Source organism: Ovis canadensis, chromosome 1 (genome assembly GCF_042477335.2).
Source record: "Ovis canadensis isolate MfBH-ARS-UI-01 breed Bighorn chromosome 1, ARS-UI_OviCan_v2, whole genome shotgun sequence".
Lineage (NCBI taxonomy): Eukaryota > Metazoa > Chordata > Mammalia > Artiodactyla > Bovidae > Ovis > Ovis canadensis.
This window is the reverse complement of record NC_091245.1, coordinates 239,420,266-239,447,438: the sequence shown is the minus strand read 5'-3', so window position 1 is coordinate 239,447,438 and position 27,173 is coordinate 239,420,266. Positions and strand designations below refer to the sequence as shown.

The window sequence follows — 27,173 nt, the reverse complement described above, 5'->3', positions numbered from 1 at the left end:
GCCTGCGCAGGGCTCCTTTGCCCCCGCCCCATGGCCCTCAAGCTGCTTCTTGCCCTTCTCCACCTTTAGCCGAACCAGCGAGAGAGGACACCGCCTGCGTCTAGAGCAGCCTGGAACGTAAAGGAGGGCCTCTCGAAAGTGAGAGGAAAGCCGGGTGCGCTTGCGCTTTCGGCCCTTGAACCATACCGGACGTGGGGGAAGATGCTTTCAGAAAGCAGTTTGTTTTTGAAGGGTGTACTTCTCGGAAGCGTTTTTTGTGCCTTGATAACTATGCTAGGACATATTAAGATTGATTATGGAAAGAGAACGCACCACCATGAGCGTCACCACCTACAAGCTCCTAATAAAGAAGATATCTTGAAAATTTCAGAGGATGAACGCACGGAACTCAGTAAAAGCTTTCGGGTATACTGTATCATCCTTGTAAAACCGAAGGATGTGCGTCTCTGGGCTGCGGTGAAGGAGACGTGGGCCAAACACTGTGACAAAGCAGAGTTCTTCAGTTCTGAAAATGTTAAAGTGTTTGAGTCAGTTAACATGGAAACTAATGACATGTGGTTAATGATGAGAAAAGCTTACAAATATGCCTTTGATAAATATAGAGACCAATACAACTGGTTCTTCCTTGCACACCCCACTACGTTTGCTATTATTGAAAACTTAAAGTACTTTCTGCTGAAAAAGAATTCGTCACAACCTTTCTATCTAGGCCACACTGCAAAATCTGGAGATCTTGAATATGTGAGTGTGGGAGGAGGAATTGTCTTAAGTATAGAATCAATTAAAAGACTTAACAGCCTTCTCAGTATTCCTGAAAAGTGTCCTGAAAAGGGAAGGATGGTTAGGGAGGTATCTGAAGATAAACAGCTTGCAGTCTGCCTGAAATACGCTGGAGTGTTTGCAGAAAATGCAGAAGATTCTAAAGGAAAAGATGTGTTTAATACCAAATCTGTTGGGATTTTTATTAGAGAAGCAATGACTAATCATCCCAACCAGGTGGTGGAAGGATGTTGTTCAGATATGGCTATTACTTTTAATGGGCTGACGTGTAATCAGATGTATGTGATGATGTATGGGGTATATCATCTAAGAGCATTTGGGCATGTTTTTAATGATGTGTTGGTTTTCCTACCTGTGAATGGTTCTGACAATGACTGAGAAGTGTAACAAGAATATGTATATTATCACCGTGTAAGACACATGTTGTCATTATTTGTGGTAAAACTATATACCCAACACAGCAGTATGTTTCCTTGCTTTTTGTTCCCACTTAAAGTTTGGCGACACTGGTTTATTTGCACGTTGAAGTTTAGTAGTACATTTTCTTATAGGGTGAGGTTTTTCTCTTGAAACGTATGAAAATTTTATGTGTTGGGTAGAAATGTTTTAAGAATGATAACTTTAGAAATAAAGGATATACTTATAAATAATGTATTTTATGTGGTAAGTGTATTATAATTTATGTGGTAAATTCTAAATTATGAATATTAGAAATCTGTGGCACATATTTTTGCTGATTGACTATATTGGTACATGTGCTGTGCTGAGTTGCTCAGTTGTGCCTGACTCTCTGCGACCACATGGACTGTAGCCCTCCAGGCACCTCTGTCCATGGGGATTCTCCAGGCAAGAATATTGGAGTGGGTTGCTATGCTCTCCTCCAAGGGATCTTCCCAACCCAGGGGTCGCACCCAGGTCTCAGGCATTGCAGGCAGATTCTTTCATCATGTGAGCTACTAGGGAAGCCCAGAATACTGGAGTGGGTAGGCTATCCCTTCTGCAGAGGATCTTGCCGACCTAGGAATCCAATCTGGGTCTCCAGCATTGGAGGCAGATTCTTCACCAGCTGAGCTACCAGGAAAGTCCTATATTGGTATATAGAAACATAAAAATGAAATGTAGTGCTTTGATGACTTAGCCGAAATGAAATCCTTAAAGGTGTACTCAAGTAGAACTCAATGGTGGTACTCCTCAGTAATCATGTTACCTTCACAAATGTCAGACTCTTTTATTGTCCTGTGTTGTCAGTATCCGGAGGCAAAGTCCTAAATCTGTTTTGAAGTGTACTTCGGCAGAGATTGTATACAGAGGTGTGTACTCTTTCAGAGGTAGAAAATAATGTCTTTTGTTGTTTGGTCACTCAGTTGTGTCTGACTCTTTGTGACCCCATGGGTTGCAGTACGCCAGGCTTCCCTGTCTTTCACCATCTCCTGGAGCTTGCTCAAACTCATGTCCAGTGAGTCAGTGATGCCTTCCAATCATCTTGTCCTCTGTTGTTCCTTACTGCTCGTGCCTTCAATCTTTCCCAGCGTCGGGTCTTTTCTAATAAGTCAGCTTGTCGAATCAGGTGGCCAAAGTATTGGAGCTTCAGCTTCAACATCAGTCTTTCCAGTGAATATTCAGAACTGATTTCCTTTAGGATTGACTGATTTGATCTCTTTGCAGTCCAAGAGACTCTCAAGAGTCTTCTCCAATGCTGGGCTGGATGAAGCACAAGCTGGAATCAAGATTGCTAGGAAAAATATCAATAACCCCAAATAGGCAGATGACACAACCCTTATGGCAGAAAGTGAAGAAGAACTAAAGAGCCTCCTGATGAAAGTGAAAATGTTGGCTTAAAGCTCAACATTCAGAAGACTAAGATCATGGCATCTGGTCCCATCACTTCATGGCAAATAGATGGGGAGATAGTGGAAAGAGTGACAGACTATTTTTGGAGAATCCAAAATCACTGCAGATTGTGACTGCAGCCATCAAATTAAAAGATGCCTGCTCCTTGGAAGAAAAGTTATGACCAACCTAGACAGCATACTAAAAGCAGAAACATTACTTTGCCAATAATGTCCCTCTAGTCAAAGCTATATTTTTTCCAGTAGTCATGTATGGATGTGAGAGTTAGACTATAAAGAAAGCTGAGCACCAAAGAATTGATGCTTTTGAACTGTGGTGTTGGAGAAGACTCTTGTAAGTCCCTTGGACTGCAAGGAGATCCAACTAGTCCATCCTAAAGGAAATAAGTCCTTGGTGTTCATTGGAAGGACTGATGTTGAAGCTGAACTCCAACACTTTGTCCACCTCATGCGAAGAAGTGACTCATTTGAAAAGAACCTGATGCTGGGAAAGATTGAAGGTGGGAGAAGAGGATGACAGGGGATTAGATGGTTGGATGGTATCACTGTCTCAATGGATATGAGTTTTAGTATACTCTGGGAGTTGGTGATAAAGAAGGAGGCCTGGCGTGTTGCAGTCCATGGGGTCACAAAGATCGAACACGACTGAGTGACTGAACTGAACTGAACATTTCAAAATAACCACGAATGCCACATTAGTTGGGTGCATGGTCCACTTTTAGTTGATTGAGAATCACATCTTAGGATGGGTATCTCTGTCTGTCAAAATTTTACCGATAATAGCTACAGAAATGTTCCCCTACTATTAGCAAGTGTTGGAACCAGTAGTGAAATCTAGGCCTCACATTAGAATCCATAGGTTTAAGCCTTTCACCACTAGGGAGAAATCTCATCCTACCAACCCTCAAGGTTGTCTCTTAAAGATGTCTCGTGTGTATCTAATTCCTGTCCTTCTTGAAAATGTCACTTCCAAACCCTCAGTGCTCTTTTAAGTCTCTCAGCTCATCCTCCCACACTATCAAGGATGTCTGTGCAAATTCAACACCCCCACCCCTTGAGTATTTCATATGTCTTTAAAAATTATTAGCACTATATTAATTTTATTTCTTTCTACTTATATCCTAGAAATGTGCTTTTTTTTTCTTTTGAAAAGTATAATCTCTTCTTTGCCTGGGGTCATATTCCCTCATATTATTTGGATTTTAATCAGTATTTCTCTTCTGTCTATAAATGGGTCCTTTTTATTGAGTCCTAATGTTACAGCCTCTTCTATCTTGATCTTCCTTGTTTCTGAATATTTCTGTCACCTGTCACTCTTCTCAGGCTCATTTTTATACCCTGTGGAATCCATTTCCCCCCTTTGAAGAATACTCTAAGCTGTGTAAACTGACAATGCCCACACCTCCTTCACTGAAACTACTGTTCCCTTGATTTCTATGAAACACGTTTCTTTTAACTTCCTTTTGCCTCTCCTGCTTAATCTTCAGGTACTTCTCCTTCTTTAAAATAAAACAAATATATACAAATATAGACCTCTCTTTATATTTTATAAGTGTTTGTGTTCCTCAGTATTCCTTTCTTTAGTTTTTGACTCTTCACATTCTTTGCACTTTCAGCTCTATCTCCCACACCCATGCTGCTGATTTCCAAAGCTCTATTTTGAGCTATAACCATAGTCCTAAAGGTCAATATATATAACTGCAGAGCTTGCCAGTATATCTGGAAGAATCACAGTATCCAAACTGAGCATGACCAAATAGAACATATCCTGTATATCTCCCAATAGTCTGAGAAAGAAAGAAACCCAAATAAACAGCAACTTTAACAAGTTGAGAGACAGTGACATTAACTTCAATAAGTTGAGAGAAAACTTCAACTTCAGCAAGGAGAGAAAATAGACATGCTCCTCAGCTGCATTCTATTAATAAGGGGCAATTACAGTCAATTACTTATTGTTTCTTAGCATCTACATTTAATAACCAATTCTGTCCACCTTTCTTCCTAAATATCTTTTTCTGGTCATATGGTTTATAATTAAATTCCTTGGTAATATCTACTACCTACTGACAAAGAAATCCTTAGTGTAGCATCCAAGTACTGGCACCCGTACTCCTCTTTTCCTATGTGGTTTCACCTTATACCCCTACTTCTCTCTCAACATTTTTTTTTCAGTTGTACTTAACAGTTAATTCCCTGAGCCTTTTATGTATTGTCATGACTCTTTTTTATTAATGTATTTTTTTTTCTGCAATGACCTTCCCCATTTACTGGCAGCTGTCAAACCTGAAGTCTTTGAATCACTCCATATGGAAACAGGAAAAGTGAGAATGTGAGGATTCCACCAATTAATCATATTTCTATCACATTTCACCTATGTAGGTAGTCTTCCACTGCTCCTATTACAGAGTAGACTTTCACATAAATTTTTTTTATGTATACAGAGTGTACATCGGCAGATCTTCTGAATGAATGGATGGCAAGTAAACGTTGCTGTGGCTGTAGGAATAGAGTAAGAGCATTATATTTGTGGGTTGTTTTTAAAAATATTATGATTCTTGCCCTTGTGATAAACAATTTTAATTTCCAAAGAAGACACCTATGTCTTCAAAAGGACCGAGATCATAGGAAGTTTTGATTTATGTTATTTTATTATCATTACATTATCCACTCTTCCTCAAAGGGGCTTAGTTTCTCTTTAACCTCTGTCATTGGAGAGACCCTTGAGAGGCAACACAGGCTGAACATCTCTGACAACATTGGCTGTGGTGCTTCTAGAAATGCCTAGGAGCTTAATCACCCATTATACAATTGGGATGCTGTATTTGCTTGAACTGGTGATAAAAGATCAATTTTATAGATATTCTTTCTTTAAATTGAACTATTGATTTACAGTATTGTGTTAATTTCAAGTATACAGCAGAGTGACTCAGTTACACCTGTATATGTATATATACACATATTTTCAGTTTATTTTCCATTATAGGTTATTAGAAGATATTGACTATATAGATATTCTTAATTGTTGGAATATCAGGTGCAAATATTATGACCATCTGAGAATTCTAAGTCATTTTCAACGTAACAGAACTGTAGTACTCATGACTTTTGCCCGAATTCCCAATGATATACTGCAAAGACGTGGAAATGTCCAGTACTTTATGTTCTACTCAAAGCTTCTCTGTACTTCTTTTCCAAAGAATTTTTCCCTTATATTTTCTATCAATTGTCTATTTTGTAGAATTTTTACCTATAAAAATTTCTAATATAAGACACTTACAAATCATTTGGTCTCAGATTTGCTGCTTTTAAAATCTAGTGTGCACTCCTAACAATGATTGTGAAGATATTTGTCACCAACTCCATAGAGAATCTGATAAATGCTACAGAGCATCTCCCCTTTATTGCACTTTTGCTGAAAAATTTGCATACAATTTTATGAGCATAAACACTTAAACCTTAACTCTCTCATCTCATGGAACCCAACATTTTAAAAATGTTATAACAGAATCTATTTTTTTTAAAAAAATAGAAGTTAGTAGTAAGTCAAGGTATGATTGGTGAAACTAAAGATTCAAAGTATGACTTATTTTATTCTTTGGAGCTACTGGTTAAAGTGAGAGATACCTGGATATATCCAATCGAAGTTTAATCATATATGCTTTTGTTTCTTTCTCTCTCTCTTTTTTCTCTTTCTCTCTCTTTTTCTGTCTGAAGCTATAGATTAGCTCTTCAATATCAGTTTTCTGTTGCCCATGAAGATGTCATTTCTGTGGTCAAATTCTTTCTGCAAGATTAAATTCTTGCAAAATATGGAGTTGATCCCACTAGAGTCTGTATTTCAGGTGATAGTTCTGGGGGTTTAATTGCAGCAAGAACGACTCAAATGGTATGTTTTATGTGTTGCATATTATACATATTTATAACACATGCACACATGCTGTAATTCTAGCACAAAAGTGTCATTTTCTTTGTTAGGATATTTTTATCAGTCTTATATTTAAACTTTTAAATGGAAAAAAAAAACAAAAAAACCTTACTGTTCTTTTAAATAATTTTACCTTAAGACAAGGTGGCTTTAGAGCACTGAAGGAAATGAAATATAATTGTAAAGAAGGCTTTTCATTAGTCACCAATTTTGAGGGAAATAGAACAATGTCTAGGAACCACTATTTAGTATGACAAGAGATTTATTGTTCTCATTAGGTAAATTGTAAAGTCTACCAAGCACTTGGGATTACTGTAGTTCATGTATTTCAGTGGAATGTTAGCAGATAACATTTGGGCCATACAGCATGCTTGCATGGAAAAACTGTTGCTATTAAAAGAAAAAAGGACAATGGCCATTGTTAAAACACTTGCTGTGTGCACTTAATAATAACTGTCCACAATAACTAATAAAGTTGAAAAACAAATTTAGTACAGTACATAATTCTTACCCCCAAAACCAGTTTTTTTTTGGAACAAATCAATAAGCAGAGGAATTTAAAACCAGCAGGATTTGCTAACTCCTTTTGTATGACCACTTTTGCTATTAGCCTGAGAAGGTATTAGTTGAGTCTCTGTCTCATTTTTATTTATGTGTGTGCTGTTGTTTCTTACGCTCTGTTTTTGAGATGATCCACTTGGTTTATAAAATACCTGTCTGAAGGCACTGCGGTGAGATCATGGGCATTAGAGAGATTATGTTAGAGAAATCTGTCTTTCCTCATATTCTTTGTGGAATTGTGGCACCCACTACACATTGAGAGTGCAGTTGGCTGGCTAACATGTTTCTTGTGAGGTTCCACTGGGGCTTATCTTCAGTTAATTCTCTCTTTAGAATTCCATGGATAGAGGAGCCTGGAGGGCTACAGTCCACGGGGTCTCAAAGAGTCAGACACGACTGACCAACTAAAACTTTCAATTTCACTTAGTCCGTCAGCTACTTGACTGAGGGGTTAATTTTAAGAAATATCCTTTAGGTACTGAGATTTTCATGTGGAGTGGCAGCTGGTATATTCATTTCTACAGATGTCATTGTTAAGGACGTTGGTCTGTGGCTAGGTAATTGCTCCTCAGAGATTAGTTGTGTATGGTGGCTCTTCTCACTTCACAGCTGAGATCTTAGGATACCACTTTTCTCTATAAGAAAGCGAAGCTCTAAATATGTGCTCCATGAAGACGAGATGTATATTAGAAATATTTCCTTTAATTTGGTCCAATTCCTTTTCAATTTAGATAATATGTGAGTTTGGAGATTGATATCCTATTACTGTATTCATTCTTTCTTCTCACTTAGGTCATGGTAGGTCAAAAATGATTTTTCAATATAGATAGTATTTCATCTAGGAATATTTTCCTAGGAATCATATAATATTTTTTATTTGGTGGTTATATGTGAATAAATATATGTGTGTATGTGTGAATCATTACTGATGAAACGGGATGACACACTTTAATTCCCTTAAAATATAAATATGATGAAAATAATTATTAGAAATTATATCATTTTCATAATTATTTACATCATAACAGCTGATTTGATTGGAATAAAGGCTGCCACTCCTATAGTTTTGAAGCCTTTAACAGATTCAAATTTTACTATATGTTTTTTTCAGATCCAGAATGATCCAGAATTCAAAAATAAACTGAAAACACAAGCTGTAATTTACCCTAGTTTACAGGTCATTGATACCTCTATGCCATCTTACTAAGGAAATGAACATGGTCCATTTCTGTCAAAGAAACTGATAATCAAACTTACATGCCTATATTTGACCCAGGATAAAGCAGTCCCCCAGGCAATAATAAAAAATCAACACATGCCTCATGGGTCCAGGCATCTGTTCAAGCTGGTTAACTGGAGCACCTTCCCTCCTGAGGAATACAAGAACTGTGTATATACTGAACCACATCTTGGGAGACATAATTTTCCATATTCAGCACTTTTGGATAGTAGGTTATCACCCTTGGCAATCAATGATTCCCAGTTGCAAAAGTTGCCCTTTAACTTACTTCCTAACCTGTCAACATGATATTCTAAGAGATGTAGGACTTACATATGTCTCACAACTTCGAAATGTTGGAGTTAAAGTTTCTCATGACCATGTGGAGGGTGGAATCCATGGAGCTTTATCATTTATGGCTTCACCAATTTATTTACAGCTAGGCATTAGAATAAAAGATAAGCGGCTTCCCTGGTGGCTCAGAGGTTAAAGAGTCTGCCTGCAAGGTGAAAGACCTGGGTTCGATCCGTGGGTGGGGAAGATCCCTTGGAGAAGGAAATGGCAACCCACTCCAGTATTCTTGCCTGGAGAACCCCATGGACGGAGGAGCCTGGTGGGCTACAGTCCATGGGGTTGCAAAGAGTCGGACACGACTGAGTGACTTCACTTTCACTTTAAGCATATTAATTGGCTAGAGGAAAATCTATAAATAGTACATATAACTAACTTGCTAATCACTGTTACAGTCAAAAGGCTATATTTTAACATTTGTGAATTTAAGTGACAATATGCTTTTAGCTTTGATCAACCAAGGTTTAAATCAAAGCAAAATTACTGTGCATCTTAGAAAAAAGTATTTTCCCTAATCTTGCTAAAAGGAAGACTTACACTGTATTTATCCCATTAAGTGTCATTTATCCTGTTTGATACAACTAAAATATTCACGAGCACAGTAAAGTATAAAAATTAAGCAAAATTCACACGAAAGCTTCCATGTAAGACAGGAATGGTAATGTATTGGTAACTGAGAAGAAATTTTAAGAAAGAAAAATTGAAATGTCTTTTAGATGGGGTGGCAGAACACTACCGTCAAGTGTTTTTTTTTTTCAGTTAGTGGTCCATACATTAATTTTATCTACCCTATGTTAATCATTAGTTTTCTTTCACTCACACAAAGTCTGCTTTCAGACATATTGCTAATCTTCTTTGCTTTTAAAAGGAAATGATCAACATCTGAACTGTGCATTCTTTCAAAAACCTCAATATTTAACTGTAACTAAAGGTTTAGAAATGTCAATCCTGAAGGTAGACAAGTTATTCCACTGATTTCTGTGTATGAATTATTTATCCAAGAAGTTTGTTAACCAATTGTACATGGAAGTGAGAATTATGTATTCTATTATTTTGAACTGTTAGAGTGAATAATTTTATTTTCATAAGGAGCTACATATATTACAATGATATTTAAACTGATGATCTCCAGACTTGTGGACCAGACTTGTGGACCTCATCTCCAGACTTGATGAGGGGGCCCAGATTAGTCCACTAACTCATGTTAGGCCACATCAACCTTACAACTAAAATTTATTACCTTTAGGTGACATCATAAGCAGTGTCTAATTTTCTGAGGTCCCTGTGATGCAGCTCTTGCATGTGTTACTTTCTCTGTTCTGTGTCTTTTTTAAAATCTGAGTAAACTTGGTACTGTGTACATGTAATTGTATTTTGTTGTGTTCATTTGTTTGATAATTTAATTCCAAAACCCATTGTTGGAGTCTGCAGCTTCATTATTTGGTTTTGGGACATCTCAACATATAATCTATCCTCTAATTTTTCAGCACATTCCATCATATTAAGGTCTGCTCTGAAATCCAAATACTAAACTATTACATCATCTCCCAAAAGAGTTGATTAATATGTTTTCTTTGATATTAGTTGTTTCATCATTATGTGTGAAATAACATCCTATTCAACAATCATCTAGTTGTCTCATTTATAAAAGATACAGTGTTCAAAAATGTCATCTATAAACTGCACTTGAAAAAATTTGCTTGCATTAATCATTAGAATCACGTGAGTAGACAGTTCGTGTTGAAAATTTGTTTTGTAAGCATCATTATTTACATTAATTATAAAACTTTACATAGAGCATTGTAGTTGTCAATATTACAAACCAGTAAGTTCATGTGTAAACACTATAGTGATTAGCAAGTAATTTTTGAGGAAGGATTTGTGCTATTGAAGACCATTTTCAGACTATCAAAAAATTATGACATTCATGCAGATATAAAAAATGAACACAGACTAAAACTATATTTTAATTCATTCAGGAAGAAACTAAGGCAATTTTTACAACTTCTTCAAAAGAGAATCCAGAGTGACACAAATAGATGGAGAGATACACCATGTTCTTAGATAGGAACGATCAATATTGTGGGAATGACTATGCTATGCAAAGTAATCTAGAGATTCAATGCAATCTCTGTTAAATTACCAATGGAAGTTTTCACAGAATTAGAACAAAAAATTTTTCAATTTTTTGGAAACACAAAAAACCTCAAATAGCCAAATCACTCTTGAGAAAGAGAAACAGAGCTGGAGGATCCTGACTTCAGACAATACTACAAAGCTACAGTCATAAAAACAGTATGGAACTAGCACAAAAACAGAAATATAGATCAGTGGAACTGAATAGAATTCCAGAGATAAACCCATGCACCTACGTCACCTAATCTATGACATAAGAAGCAAGAATGTATAATGGAGTAAATAAAAGCATCTTCAATAAATAACGCTGGGGAAACCAGACAGCTACATATAAAAGAATGAAATTAGAACACTCCCTAACACCACACACAAAAACAAACTCAAAATGGATTAAAGATCTAAATGTAAGGCCTGAAAGTTTAAAACTCTTGGAAAGCATAGATAGAATACTTTTTGACATAAATAGCAGCAAGGTCTTTTTTGATCAACCTCCAGGCTTCCCGGGTGGCTCAGGTAAAGAATCTGCCTGTCAATACAGGAGATGCAGGAGATGGGGGCTCAATCCCTGGGTCAGGAAGATCCCTTGGAGGAGGAAATGACAACCCACTCTAGTTTTCTTGACTGGAGAATTCTATGGACAGAGGAACCTGGCAGGCTATAGTCCATGGAGTCACAAACAGTTGGACACAATGGAGTGACTAAATGTGCACATGCGCACACACACATACACACACACACAAGTAATGAAAATAAAAGCAAAAATAAATGTAGAGAATCTAATTGAACTTGAAAGCTTTTGCACAGCTAAGGAAACCATTTAAAAATGATAACACAACCCTTAGAATGGGAGAAAAATATTTACAAAAGCAGCAATTGACATGTGATTAACCTCCAAAATAAAAAGCTCATGCAGCTAAATATTTAAAAAAAAATGGGCAAAATATTTAAACAGACATTTCTTCAAAGAAGACTTAAAGATGGCCAAAAAGCATGTGAAAAGATGCTGAACATCACTAATTACTAGAGAAATGCAAATCAACTACAACGAGGTATCACCTCACACCAGTCAGAATAATCATCATTAAAATTCTACAAACAATAAATGCTGGAGACAGTGTGGAGAATAAAAGACACTCTTACTCTGTTGGTGGGACTATAAATTGGTGTAGCCATGATGGAGAACAGTATGGAGGTTCCTTGAAGACCTAAAAATAGGGCTACCTGTAATCTTACTCCTAGGTATATCTCTGAAGAAAGCTGTGTTTTGAAAGAATGCATGTACCCCAATATTCACTGAGGCACTATTTAAATAGCCAGGACATGGAAGCAACCTAAATATCCATGATGAGAGAAATGATAAAGATGATATGCTGCCTATATATAGTGGAATACTACTCAGCCATTAAAAAAAATGATGTTATTTGGAGTGACAGGGTGGACCTGGATATTGTCATACTGAGTGAATGAGGTAAAACAGAGTAAGCCAAATATTATGTGATATCTCCTGTATTAGAATCTAAAAAAATAGTACAATGAACTGATTTACAAAATCAAAGTAGACTCACAGATAAGAAACAAACTTGAGGTTGCTGAGAGAGAAAGAAGGGAGAGGGATAAATTGGGGGATTGGGCTTGACATATATACACTATTATATATAGAATAGTTAACTGATAAGAATGTACTGTAAAGCACAGGGAATGTTGCTAAATAGTTTGTAATGACCTATACAGGAAAAGAATCTAAAAAAAGAGTGGATATACATATACATGTAACTGAATCACTTTGCTGCACAGCACAAACTAACACAACACTGTAAATCAACTATACTCCAATAAAAATTAATTTAAAAATTAGTTATAGGTAAACATTCCTTGAACTAAAAATGAATACATATACATAAGTAAATGGATTCCTTAAGCAGAAAAAAAAAAGGGACCAATATAATGAAAAAATATCCAGTACCATGTGTAAGATAGACAGCTAGTGGGCAACTGCTGTATAGCACTGGGAGCTCAGTTTGGTGCTCTGTGATGACATAGAGGGGTGGGATGGGGTGTTCGGAGGGAGACTCAAGATGGAGGAGATAGATGTATACATATAGTTGATTCACTTCATTGTGCAGCAGAAATTAACATAGCATTGTGAAGCAATTATACTGCAGTTTTAAAAAAGTTACAAAAATAAGCCCTCAAGACAATGAACAGTTAATGCAGGCAATGTGCAGCTGAAAAACATTTCAAAGACCAAAAAAGACTACACCCAAATAATCTTGAGAAATATACAGATTACTTAGAAAGAACTCCTAAGCAACTTACCGTTTTTTATTAAAGTACATTTTTTCCCCTGTAGCAAAAAGAAGGAAAACGTGTAGATAAAATTTTCTATTCTTCAAACCACAAGAACAATTCACCAGGTGAATTATGTCTGTAGATATATAGGGATGGATGGATGAGCCAGTTAAAGAGCTTGGAGGATATGGTTAAAGCAACAATAGTAAAAAATAGCAGTTAGAGGTGGAGCTACATTAAAAATAAGGTATCAGAGTTCTGAGGTTTGTTGTTGTTGTTTAGTGACCAAGTTGTGTCTAACTCTTTAAGACTGCATGGACTGTAGTCTGCCAGGCTCCTCTGTATGTGGGATTTCCCAGCAAGAATACTGAGGGGTTTGCCACTTTCTTCTCCAGGGGTTATTCCCAACCCAGGGATTGAACCTGTATACCCTGCCTTGGCAGGCATATTCTTTACCACTGAGCCACCAACAGAGATCCCATTTGAGGCTTCATCATCTGCTGTTTAAAAGGATATGAGATGTGTTAAGTGATGATTATGATTATTTAATAAGAGTATAACAATTTTCCTGACACATGCATGTGTTCAATCAATTTTAACTTTTAGTTACTGTTATTAATGTTATAACAGATCAAATCAGCAATTCTAAAAGAAAGGAGGTTTTGATTAAGAGAGGTGATTTAGGTAACAACACTGTGGGAAAGGGAAGCTCTGAAAGGGGTGGTACCTGGGGGAATCCAGACCTTTGAAGGTGAGTGAAAGAGGAGGTGCACAAAATGGGATAGTGGGCACCTGAAGAATCTGAACCACTTTTAGGTCTCCCTGACTAGGCCCTAGATGCTATCCTGGTCCCTTAGGCAGACTATGCTAATTTTAGAGAAAGAAGTAGAGCTGACCCCTCCTCCTTCCAGACTAAGTAGTAGACCAAATAGAGTCTTTCCTCAGGGTATGGGCTGTTGGCCACTTTGCTTTGTGTTGGGCTTCAATTTTTATTGTTTTTCCTTCTTGCTGAAATATTAGAGTGTGAGTCTATAGTTCAAGTTAAAGCTCAAGGTGCATGGATCAGGAAGCTTAGTTTGTGAATTTTTACCTTCTGTCCTGCCACTAAGCGCAGGCAGCGACCGAGAGCTACCCCACATCCGAGGTCAGGGACAGCGGCCTAGAGTGCCAGGCTGTGATGACACAGGAATGGCCGAGAGGAGCTACCCAGATCCCAAGGCCAAGGACAGTGGCAGAGAGGAGCCACCCTCGTTCGAGGCCAGGGGCAGTGCCTGAGAGGAGCCACCCCACGTCTGAGGCTAGGGGTGGTGCCCAAGGCCAGGACGATGACCAGGAGGAGCAACCCCATGCCCAAGGCTAGGGGTGGCGGCCAGGAGGAACAACCCCACGTTCAAGGAGTGGTGGTTGCCTGGCGCAGGAGGGCCTAGAGGAGCCATCCCATGCTGAAGGTCAGAAAGGGCGGCAGGAGGAGATACCCCTCATCCAAGGTAAGGAGCAGCGGCTGCGCTTTGCTGGAGCAGCCATGAAGAGATACCCCACGCCCAAAGTAAGAGAAACCCAAGTAAAATGGTAAGTGTTGCAAGAGGGCATCAGAGGGCAGACACACTGAAGCCATACTCACAGAAATTTAGTCAATATAATCACACTAGGACCACAGCCTTTTCTAACTTAATGAAACTAAGCCATGCCCACGGGGCAACTCAAGATGGGTGGGCCATGGTGGAGAGGTCTGATAGAATGTGGTCCACTGGAGAAGGGAATGGCAAACCACTTCAGTATTCATGCCTTGAGAACCCTATGAATAGTATGAAAAGGCAAAACGATAGGATACTGAAAGAGGTACTCCCCAGGTCAGTAGGTGCCCAATATGCTATTGGAGGTCAGTGGAGAAATAACTCCAGAAAGAATGAAGGGATGGAGCCAAAGCAAAAACAATACCCAGCTGTGGATGTGACTGATGATAGAAGCAAGGTCCGATGTTGTAAAGAGCAATTTTGCATAGGAACCTGGAATGTCAGGTCTATGAATCAAGGCAAATTGGAAGTGGTCAAAGAGGAGATGGCAAGAGTGAACGTCGACATTCTAGGAATCAGTGAACTAAAATGGACTGGAATGGGTGAATTTAACTCAGATGACCATTATATCTACTACTGCGGGCAGGAATCCTTCAGAAGTAATGGAGTAGCCATCATGGTCAACAAAAGAGTCCAAAATGCAGTACTTGGATGCAATCTCAAAAATGACAGGATGATCTCTGTTCGTTTCCAAGGCAAACCATTCAATATCACAGTAGTCCAAGCCTATGTCCCAACCAGTAACGCTGAAGAAGCTGAAGTTGAACGGTTCTAAGAAGACCTACAATACCTTTTAGAACTAACACGCAAAAAAAGATGTCCTTTTCGTTATAGGGGACTGGAATGCAAAAGTAGGAAGTCAAGAAACACCTGGAGTAACAGGCAAATTTGGCCTTGGAATGCGGAATGAAGCAGGGCAAAGACTAATAGAGTTTTGCCAAGAGAATGCACTGGTCATAGCAACCACCCTCTTCCAACAACACAAGAGAAGACTCTACACATGGACATCACCAGATGGTCAACACTGAAATCAGATTGATTATATTCTTTGCAGCCAAAGATGGAGAAGCTCTATACAGTCAGCAAAAACAAGACCAGGAGCGGACTGTGGCTCAGATCATGAACTCCTTATTACCAAATTCAGACTAGAATTGAAGAAAGCAGGGAAAACTGCTAGACCATTCAGGTATGACCTAAATCAAATCCCTTATGATTATACAGTGGAAGTGAGAAATAGATTTAAAAGGGCCTAGATCTGATACACAGAATGCCTGATGTACTATGGAGTGAGGTTTGTGACATTGTACAGGAGACAGGGATCAAGACCATCCCCATGGAAAAGAAATGCAAAAAAGCAAAATGGCTGTCTGGGGAAGCCTTACAAATAGCTGTGAAAAGAAGAGAAGCAAAAAGCCAAGGAGGAAAGGAAAGATATAAGCATCTGAATGCAGAGTTCCAAAGAAGAGCAAGAAGAGATAAGAAAGCCTTCCTCAGTGATCAATGCAAAGAAATAGAGGAAAACAACAGAATAGGAAAGACTAGAGATTTCTTCAAGAAAATTAGAGACACCAAGGGAACATTTCATGCAAAGATGGGCTCGATAAAGGACAGAAATGGTACGGACCTAACAGAAGCAGAAGATATTAAGAAGAGGTGGCAAGAATACACAGAAGAACTGTACAAAAAACATCTTCACGACCAAGATAATCATGATGGTATGATCACTCACCTAGAGCCAGACATCCTGGAATGTGAAGTCAAGTGGGGCTTAGAAAGCGTCACTATGAACAAATCTAGTGGAGGTGATGGCATTCCAGTTGAGCTATTTCAAATCCTGAAAGATGATGCTGTGAAAGTGCTGCACTCAATATGCCAGCAAATTTGGAAAACTCAGCAGTGGCCACAGGCCTGGAAAAGGTCAGTTTTCATCCCAATCCCAAAGAAAGGCAATGCCAAAGGATGCTCACACTACCGCACAATTGCACTCATCTCACATGCTAGTAAAGTAATAGTCAAAATTCTCCAAGCCAGGCTTCAGTAATACATAAACCATGAATTTCCTGATGTTCAAGCTGGTTTTAGAAAAGGCAGAGAAACCAGAGGTCAAATTGCCGACATCCGCTGGATCATGGGAAAAGCAAGAGAGTTCCAGAAAAACATCTCTTTCAGCTTTATTGACTATGCCAAAGCCTTTGACTGTGTGGATCCCAATAAACTGTGGAAAATTCTGAAAGAGATGGGAATACCAGACCACCTGACCTGCCTCTTGAGAAATCTGTATGCAGGTCAGGAAGCAACAGTTAGAACTGGACATGGAACAACAGACTGGTTCCAAATAGGAAAAGGAGTATGTCAAGGCTGTATATTGTCACCCTGTTTATTTAACTTACATGCAGAATATATCATGAGAAATGCTGGACTGGAAGAAGCGCAAGCTGGAATCAAGATTGCTGGGAGAAATCTCAATAACCTCAGATACGCAGATGACACCACCCTTATGGCAGAAAGGGAAGAGGAACTAAAAAGCCTCTTGATGAAAGTGAAAGAGGAGAGTGAAAAAGTTGGCTTAAAGCTCAACATTCAGAAAACGAAGATCATGGCATCCGGTCCTATCACTTCATGGGAAATAGATGGGGAAACAGTGAAAACAGTGTCAGGCTTTATCTTTTGGGGCTCCAAAATCACTGCAGATGGTGACTGCAGCCATGAAATTAAAAGACGCTTACTCCTTGGAAGGAAAGTTATGATCAACCTAGATAGCATATTCAAAGGCAGAGACATTTCTTTGCTGACTAAGGTCTGTCTAGTCAAGGCTATGGTTTTTCCAGTAGTTGTGTATGGATGTGAGAGTTGGACTGTGAAGAAGGCTGAGCGCTGAAGAATGATGCTTTTGAACTATGGTGTTGGAGAAGACTCTTGAGAGTCCCCTGGACTGCAAGAAGATCCAACCAGTCCATTCTGAAGGAATTCAGCCCTGGGATTTCTTCGGAAGGAATGATGCTGAAGCTGAAACTCCAGTACTTTGGCCACCTCATGCGAAGAGTTGACTCATTGGGAAAGACTTTGATGCTGGGAGGGACTGGGGCAGGAGGAGAAGGGGACGACAGAGGATGAGATGGCTGGATGGCATCACTGACTCGATGGACGTGAATCTGAGTGAACTCTGGGAGTTGGTGATGGACAGTGAGTCCTGGTGTGCTGCGATTCATGGGGTCGCAAAGAATCGGACATGACTGAGCCACTGAACTGAACTGATGTGGTGTAATAGGAGAAGGAAATGGCAACCCACTCCAGTATTCTTGCCTAGAGAATCCCGTGGACAGAGGAGCCTGGTGGGCTGCTGTCCACAGAGTCACACAGAGTCGGACACGACTGAAGCGACTTAGCATGCATGCATTGATTGGAGAAAGAAATGGCAACCCACTCCACTATTCTCTCCTGGAGAATCCCAGGGACAGAGAAGCCTGGTGGGCTGCTGTCTGTGTGGTTGCACAGAGTCAGACATGACTGAAGCTACTTAGCAGCAGCAACATGTGGTTTAATATAGGTAGAGATTCATGTAACCACCAACTATAATCAAAACATGAAAACATAACCCCTCAAAATCACCTTTGTGCCGCTTTTTTGTAGACTTCCCCATCCTAACCCCCTGGTAAGCACCGATCATTGTATGTCTGTATACATTGCCCTTTCTATAATTTCATAGAAATGGGTTCATATGCATTTGGATTTTGAGTCCAGCTTGATGTATTTCACTATGCACAATGCATTAGAGAGTAATCCATGCTGTGAGAGTATAATAAATTAGATCCCTTCTAAAGCTGTGTAGTATTCCATTATATGGATGTATCACAGTTTGTCTTCAATAAACAGTTGAAGGATATTTGGGCTGACCAACTTTGGAGTGGATGTGAATAAAGTTGCTAAAGCACTCATATACATGCTTTTGTATGAACAAAAATTTTAGTTTCTGTTAGGTAAATACCTAGAAATAGATTGCTAGTTCATGATATAAACATATATTTATCTTTACAAGAAACTACCAAAATACTTCCTAAAAATCTTGTACCATTTTGTGTTTAGATCTGCAATATATGGAAGATTTAGTTGTTCTATGTTCTACTAGCACTTAGTATTTTCAGTTTTTCTTTAAAAACCTTTCTAATAAGTGTGTCAAATATCTGATTGTAGTGTATATTTGCATTTCCTTAATGACTAACGGTCATACCTGAATGGTCTAGTGGTTTTCCCCACTTTCTTCAATTTAAGTCTGAATTTGGCAATGAGGAGTTCATTATCTGAGCCGCAATCAGCTGCCGGTCTTGTTTTTGCTGACTGTATAGAGCTTCTCCATCTTTTGCTGACTGTATAGAGCTGCAAAGAATATAATCAATCTGATTTCGGTGTTGACCATCTGGTGATGTCCATGTGTAGAGTCTTCTCTTGTGTTGTTGGAAGAGGGTGTTTGCTATGACCAGTGCATTCTCTTGGCAAAACTCTATTAGTCTTTGCCCTGCTTCATTCTGTATTCCAAGGCCAAATTTGCCTGTTACTCCAGGTGTTTCTTGACTTCCTACTTTTGCATTCCAGTCCCCTATAATGAAAAGGACATCTTTTTTGGGTGTTAGTTCTAAAAGGTCTTGTAGGTCTTCTTATAACCGTTCAACTTCAGCTTCTTCAGGATTACTATTTGAGGCATAGGCTTGGATCATCATGATATTGAATGGTTTGCCTTGGAAATGAACAGAGATCATTCTGTCCTTTTTGAGACTGCATCCAAGTACTGCATTTCAGACTCTTTTGTTGACCATGATGGCTACTCCATTTCTTCTGAGGGATTCCTGCCTGCAGTAGTTATATAATGGTCATCTGAGTTAAGTTTACCCATTCCAGTCCATTTTAGTTATCTGACTCCTAGCATGTTGATGTTCACTCTTGCCATCTCCTGTCTGACCACTTCCAATTTGCCTTGATTCATGGACCTAACATTCCAGGTTCCTATGCAATATTGCTCTTTACAGCATCGGACCTTGCTTCTATCACCAGTCATATCCACAGCTGAGTATTGCTTTTGCTTTGGCTCCTTCCCTTCATTCTTTCTGGAGTTATTTCTCCACTGATCTCCAGTAGCATATTGGCCACCTACTGACCTGGGGAGTTCCTCTTTCAGTATCCTATCTTTTTGCCTTTTCATACTGTTCATAGGATTCTCAAGGCAAGAATACTGAAGTGGTTTGCCATTCCCTTCTCCAGTGGATCACATTCTGTCAGACTTCTCTCCACCATGACCCGCCCATCTTGGGTGGCCCCACATGGCATGGCTTAGTTTCATTGAGTTAGATAAAGACCCCTTGATCAGGGCCTAGAGATAGCTCCTCTAGGAGGGGAGATTGCTCCTTGGAGGTGGGGTAGCTCCTCCCAGCTGCCACCCTTGGTAAAGTAATGCTCAAAATTCTCCAAGCCAGGCTTCAGCAATATGAGAACCATGAACTTCCAGATGTTCAAGCTGGTTTTAGAAAAGGCAGAGCAACCAGAGATCAAATTGCCAAGACCTGCTGGATCACTGAAAAAGCAACAGAGTTCCAGAAAAATATCTATTTCTGCTTTATTTTGACTATGCCAAAGCTTTTGACTGTGTGGGTCACAATAAACTGTGGAAAATTCTTCAAGAGATGGGAATACCAGACCACTTGACCTGCCTCTTGAGAAACCTATATGCAGGTCAGGAAGCAACAGTTAGAACTAGCCATGGAACAACAGACTGGTTCCAAATAGTAAAAGGAGTTTGTCAAGGCTGTATATTGTCACCCTGCTTATTTAACTTCTATGCAGAGTACATCATGAGAAACGTTGTGCTGGAAGAAGCGCAAGCTGGAATCAAGATTGCGGGAGAAATATCAATAACCTCAGATATGCAGATGACACCACCCTTATGGCAGAAAGGGAAGAGGAACTAAAACACTCCTTGATGAAAATGAAAGAGAAGAGTGAAAAAGTTGGCTTAAATCTCAACATTCAGAAAATGAAGATCATGGCATCTGGTCCCATCGCTTCATGGCAAATAGATGGGGAAATGGTGGAAACAGTGTCAGACTTTATTTTTTGGGGGGCTCCAAAATCAGTGCAGATGGTGACTGCAGCCATGAAATTAAAAGATGCTTACTCCTTGGAAGGAAAGTTATGACCAACCTAGATAGCATATTCAAAAGCAGAGACATTACTTTGCCAACAAAGGTCCGTCTAGTCAAAGCTATTGTTTTTCCAGTAGTCATGTATGGATGTGCGAGTTGGACTGTGAAGAAAGCTGAGCACCAAAGAATCGATGCTTTTGAACTGTGGTGTTGGAGAAAACTCTTGGGAGTCCATTGGACTGCAAGGAGATCCAACCAGTCCATTCTGAAGGAGATCAACCCTGGGATTTCTTTGGAAGGAATGATGCTAAAGCTGAAACTCCAGTACTTTGGCCACCTCATGTGAAGAGTTGACTCATTGGAAAAGACTCTGATGCTGGGAGGGATTGGGGGCAGGAGGAGAAGGGGACGACCGAGGATGAAATGGCTGGATGGCATCACTGACTCGATGGACGTGAGTTTCAGTGAACTCCGGAAGTTGTTGATGGACAAGGAGGCCTGGTGTACTGCAATTTATGGGGTTGCAAAGAGTCAGACATAACTGAGAGACTGAACTGAACTGGACTGAATGGCTAAAGGTATTGTATATATTTTCGTGTATTTATTTGCAATACCATTTATTTTTGGTGATAATACATATGTTTAATCTTTTCTCCATTTGAAAAAAATTGTTTCTTTGTTTTGCTATTGTCGACTATTGAGAGTTCTTCCTAATTGGGATATAAGTCATCTAGCAGAAACTTAATTTTGAAAATATTTTCTCCCAGTCTGGGGCTTCTCCTTTGTTGTCTTATGTTACACAGAAAAAGATTTTATATTTTGTTGAAACATTTTAATCTTCCTTTTCTACGTTTATATTATATCTAAGAACATTTCACCTAACTTAAGATGACAAAGATTTTTTCCTATGATGTTTTCCAAGGGGCTTGCCATTTTTTATTTTATATTTAAGTATTGGATATGGGTTAATATAAGGTATGAAGATTTGGTCAAGGTGCATTCTTTTTTCATATGGATGTCCGATTGTTCTAGCACCATTTGTTGAAACACTTACCTTTCTTCATTGAATTGCCTTGTATCTGTGTCAAAAATAAATTGATCATGTCTGTACTGGTTTATTTCCAAATTGACTGTTCTCTTTCCTTGATCTGTGAGTCTAGCTTTTCACTAGTGCTATTAATACATTGTATTGATTACTCTTGGGCTTCCCTAGGGGATCATATGGTAAAGAGTCTGCCTGTAGTGTAGGAGACCCAGAGTTGGGAAGATCCTCTGGAGAAGGAAATGGCAACACACTCCAGTATCCTTGCCTGGAAAATTCCATGGATGGAGGAGCCTGGCAGGCTACTGTCCATGGGGCCACAAAGAGTCTGACAATACTGAACAACTTCACTTCATTGATTCTCTATTAATAGTTTCTCAGTATTCTTGGAAGAAAAATTTATAGAGTCTTCTAGCCTGGTTCTTCATGATCAAGTTTGCTTTGGTTATTATAATTAATCATTCTTTTAATGTTTAAATTGAAATGTAGGGCCACCCAAGATGGATGGGTGATGAAGAGTTCTGACAAAACATGGTCCACTGGAGAAGGCAATGGTAAACCACTTCAGTGTTCTTCGCTTGAGAATCTCATGAACAGTATGAAAAAGTAAAAAGATACAACACTGAAAGATGAACTCCCCACGATGGTAGGTGCCCAATTCACTGGTGCAGAAGAGTGGAGAAATAATGCCAGAAAGAATGAAGAGGCGGTGCTGAAGTGAAAACAGCAGCCAGTTGTGGATGTGACTGGTGAAGGAAATAAAGTCAATGCTGGAAAGAACAATATTGCATGGGAACCTGGAATGTTAGGTTTGTGAATCAAGGCATATTAGAAGTGGTCAGACAAGAGATGGTGAGAGTGAACATCGACATTTTAGGAATCAGTGAACTAGAATGGACCAGAATGGGTGAATTTCACTCAGATGAACCTTATATCTACTACTGTGGGCAAGAATTCCTTAGAATAGAGTAGCACTCATAGTCAACAAAAGAGTCCAAAATGCGGTATTTGGGTGCAATCTCAAAAATGACAGAATGATCTCTGTTTGTTTCCAAGGCAATCCATTCAATATAACAGTAATCCAAGGCGATACTCCAACCAGTAATGCTGAAGAAGCTGAAGTTGAACGGTTCTATGAAGACCTACAAGACCTTTTAGAACTAACACCCCCAAAAGATGTCATTTTCGTTATAGGGGACTGGAATGCAGAAGTAGGTAGTCAAGAGATACCTGGAGTAACAGGAAAATTTGGCCTTGGAGTACAAAATGAAGCAGGGCAAAGGCTAACAGAGTTTTGACAAGAATGCACTGGTCATAGCAAACACCCTCTTCCAACAAAACAAGAGATGACTCTACACATGGACATTACCAGATGGTTGATACTGAAATCAGAATGATTGTATCTCAGATGGTGAAGAATATGTCTGCAATGCAGAAGACCTGGGTTCAATCCCTGGTTTGAGAAGATCCCTTAGAGAAGAGTTAGCAACCCACTCCAATATTCTTGCCTGGAGAATTCCATGGACAGAGAAGTCTGGTGGGCTATAGTCGATGGGATTGCAAAGAGTCAGACATGACTGAGCAGCTAACACTATATTCTTTGCAGCCAAAGATGGAGAACCTCTATACAGTCAGCAAAAGCAATACCAGGAGGCGAGGGGTCCCAAAGTGGTAAAGGAATAGGATGGGGAGACCACTTTCTCCCACACAAATTCATCAAAAATCATTTGAATGTTGAGCAACTTCCATAAAACAACTTCTGAATGCTTACAGAGGACACCAGGCACCCAGAGAGGCAGCCCAATCTCTTTGAAAGGAGTTAGAACAAAATATAAAAGATAAAAACAGAGACAAAGGATTTAGGGATGGAGACCCAACCTGGGGAGAGAGTAATGAAGGAGAAGTTTCCATACAATAGGAAACCCTCTTACAGGCTTGTCAGTGGGGAGCTTTGGAATTTCAGAGGGCAACATAACTGAGGGAAAAAAAAAACAAACACATGCAGAGAAGCGGCTCAGACACTCATGTCTTTCAGCAGTGTCAGGGGTGGGCAAGGAGACGTTGGTCCTTAGGGTAAGGACTAGGCTTGAATGCCTTGAGGTCAAAGAGGGGGCTAATGTGAACTAGCAATCCAAAATGTGAGATCACCAGAGAGACCAAAAATAAACGATCTTTCCTGTAAAAGGCTCTTACCCTGTATGGTGAACCCTGGCGCACTCACAGAACAAAGGATTGTGGCCTAGCAAATATCAAAGGAGAGCAAGACGGCTACTGTTTAGAGTCCTCACTCCCTAGAGCAGGAAGGCAGGTGTGGGGCAGCCAGAGCTAGATTGCAAGGGGCTACTGCAATCTCAGCCCCAGAGATTGCATCTTCCACCAAACTGTGAGTAGGCTGCCAGTTGCTAATCAGTTGCTATTCCAGTCTTGCAAGGATCCTGGATGGTTCACATCCACCAGGAGTGTCACAATCTGAGGTCAGCTCCCCAGAGGAGACACATGGCACACTCTGCACTGTACCCTCACGGTGCACTCAGGAAACCAAGCGGAGGGACCAGGCAGGTGCATAAGAGGCATGGCCTACCTGTGATGGTGTGCTCACCAAGCACCCAGCTGCTTGAGTGGCTTGGACCTGGGAAAGGCACAAAACCCAACTGGGTCTGTGACCTTGGGACACCCGAGAACCTGAGTGGCTTAGACCTGGGAAATATACAAAATGCAGGGCCCACTTGGAACAATGCCTTTGCAGAGCACCCTGGAGCCTGAGTAGTGTGGATCCAGGAAGTACATGTTGCCTTGGGCTGTGGCAAACCCAGAGTGGTCCATCCACTGTGACCACTCCCCACACATGCCAACGATATTTGTTTGCATTGTCCCTCCTTCTTTTCCCATAGCACAACTGAAAAAGTGAGCCTAAATAAGTGGCTTTTTTTTTCCTTTGTGTCAGGGCCAGAATTAGATACTAAAGAGACTTGCAAACAGAAGAAGCCAAAATAAGCAAAGAAAGGGGAAACACCCTGGACATGACAGGTGCAGAAGATTAAAACCCTACAGGTAATGCGGAGACTGTGAATTTGAGGGACAACTATAGACCTTAAGAACAAGTACAAGCTGGAACAACGGACTATCTCACACTGAACTGACCCCACACTGCCCACAACAGCTCTAGAAAAATTCCTAGACATATTTTTACCATTATCACCTTTTAATTTTTTAAAAAATTTAGTTCTTTATTACTCCTTTAACTTTCATTTTTATAGCCTACTATTACCTTCCTTTAAAAAAACCCTTAATATATATATATTAATTTCTGTGATTGATTTTTTTTGTATTTTTTATATTGTATTTTTGAGAGTCTAACCTCTATTCTAGGTTTTTAATCTTTGCCTTTTGATATTTGTTATAAATTTTGTACCTTTAAGAATTTAATCTTCAGAATCCATTTTCACTTAGGGATTTGATTACTGGCTTGATTGCTCTCTCCCCTTTTGACTCTCCCTTTTCTCCCCCAGGTCACTTCTATCTCCTTCCTCCCATTTCTCTTCTCTATATAACTCTGTGAATCTCTCTGGGTGTTCCTGGCTGTGGAGAGTTGTTTCACCATTAACCAAGGGGTTTTATCTTCTGTGCTGTATGGATGGAGAAGTCTTGAGGCTGCTCTAAATGGAGGGCCATAAATCCAGAAGCAGAAGGCTCAACTCCAGAGCTTTAGAACATCAGAGAAATCCTGGCTCCAGGGAATATTAATAGATGTTAATGAGCAGTAAGAGCCCAACCAAAAGTCTCTTTACCTAGACTGAAACCAAGCTCCACCCAAGAGCCAACAAGTTCCAGGGCAAGATACACCACGTTAATTCTCTAGCAAAACAGGACCACAACCCTGAACGTTAAAAGATGGCCTGCCCAAAGCGTTACCAAAGCCATAGACACCCCAAAATTCACTGCTGGACACTTCACGGCACTCCAGAGAAGAGATCCAGCTCCATCCACCAGAACACAGACACAAGTTCCCCCAACCAGGAAATGTTGACAAACCACTGCTCCAATCCTATCCATAGGGAGCAGACTCCACAATTAAGAGGAACCACGACCTTCCAGCCTGCAGAAAGTGCACCCCAAACACAGCAATATAAACAAAATGAAAGGGTGAAAAATACTCAGCAGGTGAAAGAATATGATAAAAATCCACCAAACCAAACAAAAGAGGAGATAGGGAGTCCACCTGAAAAATAATTCAGAACTATGACAGTAAAGATGATCCAAAATCTTGAAAATAAAATGGAATTACAGATAAATAGACCTTTGACAAGGATTGAGAAAATGCTAAAAACATTTAACAAGGACCTAGAAGAAATAAAGAAGAGTTGATCAATAATGTACAATGCAATAACTGAGATTAAAAACAGTCTGGAAGGAACCAACAGAAGAATAACAGAGGCAGAGGAGAGGATAAGTATAGTAGAAGATAGAATGGTGGAAATAAATGAAGCAGAGATGAAAAAAGAAAAAAAAAAGAAATGAAGACAAATGCAGAGAACTCTGGGACAATTTTAAATCAATTCGAATCATAGGTGTCCCAGAAGACTGAAAGAAAGGGCATGAGAAGATATTTGAGGAGAATACAGTTGAAAACTTCCCTAAAATGGGGAAGGAAATAGTCACCCAAGTACAAGAAATCCAGAGAGTTCCAAGCAGGATAAACTCAAGGTGAAACACCCTAAGAAAAATATTAATCAAACTAAAAAAAATTAAACACAAAGACCAGATATTAATATTCTCATTGGTACTTGACTGAATAACTAGGATAAGTTGTTTTTACACCAGTAACCAAAAACCGCAGATAGTCATCTTAGAATTCTAATTTCAAGATTTTTGTCTTCATCTTTGATTTTCAACAGTTACAACTATGATGTGATTCTATGTGTTTTCCTCTGTATTTATACTGTCATCAGTTCACTGAGTTGTTTGACTTGTTAGCTCATGTCTTTCATGAATTTTAGAAATTTCTCATCCAACATCTATTCCAGTATGTTTCTTCCCCGTTTATTATTTCCTCTCCTCTTGGGAATCTTCAAACATATTTTAGACCATTTGATGTTGCACACATGCCTAATTTATATTGCCATATATTTATGTTCATGTCTTTTTCTTAGTTCACTCAATTAATCTTTTATATCAGACATTTTATTTTTAATTCTAGAATAACTGTTTATAATCTTTTGATTTACCTATGATGAATTCAACACTTTTATACGTTTCTCCATTTTCACTATTTTCTTTAACATATTTAAGATAGTTATTGTAATATCTTTCTCTGT

General features: G+C 39.3%; 1 protein-coding gene and 1 pseudogene across 1 annotated transcript; both read left to right on the top strand.

Annotated features, from left to right (window-relative positions):
* The first annotated feature begins 201 nt into the window (after positions 1-201).
* LOC138929827 (C1GALT1-specific chaperone 1-like) lies at positions 202-1,158 on the top strand. The gene has a single exon (XM_070289508.1). The coding sequence runs from the start codon at positions 202-204 to the stop codon at positions 1,156-1,158; it is 957 nt and encodes a 318-aa protein (XP_070145609.1).
* Positions 1,159-1,923: 765 nt separating this feature from the next.
* On the top strand, positions 1,924-14,386 carry LOC138443831 (arylacetamide deacetylase-like 2; annotated as a pseudogene).
* Positions 14,387-27,173: the final 12,787 nt, after the last annotated feature.

Excerpts from the sequence above, each read along its gene's own strand:
- LOC138929827 (XM_070289508.1), top strand. The coding sequence starts at position 202 with ATGCTTTCAGAAAGCAGTTTGTTTTTGAAGGGTGTACTTCTCGGAAGC.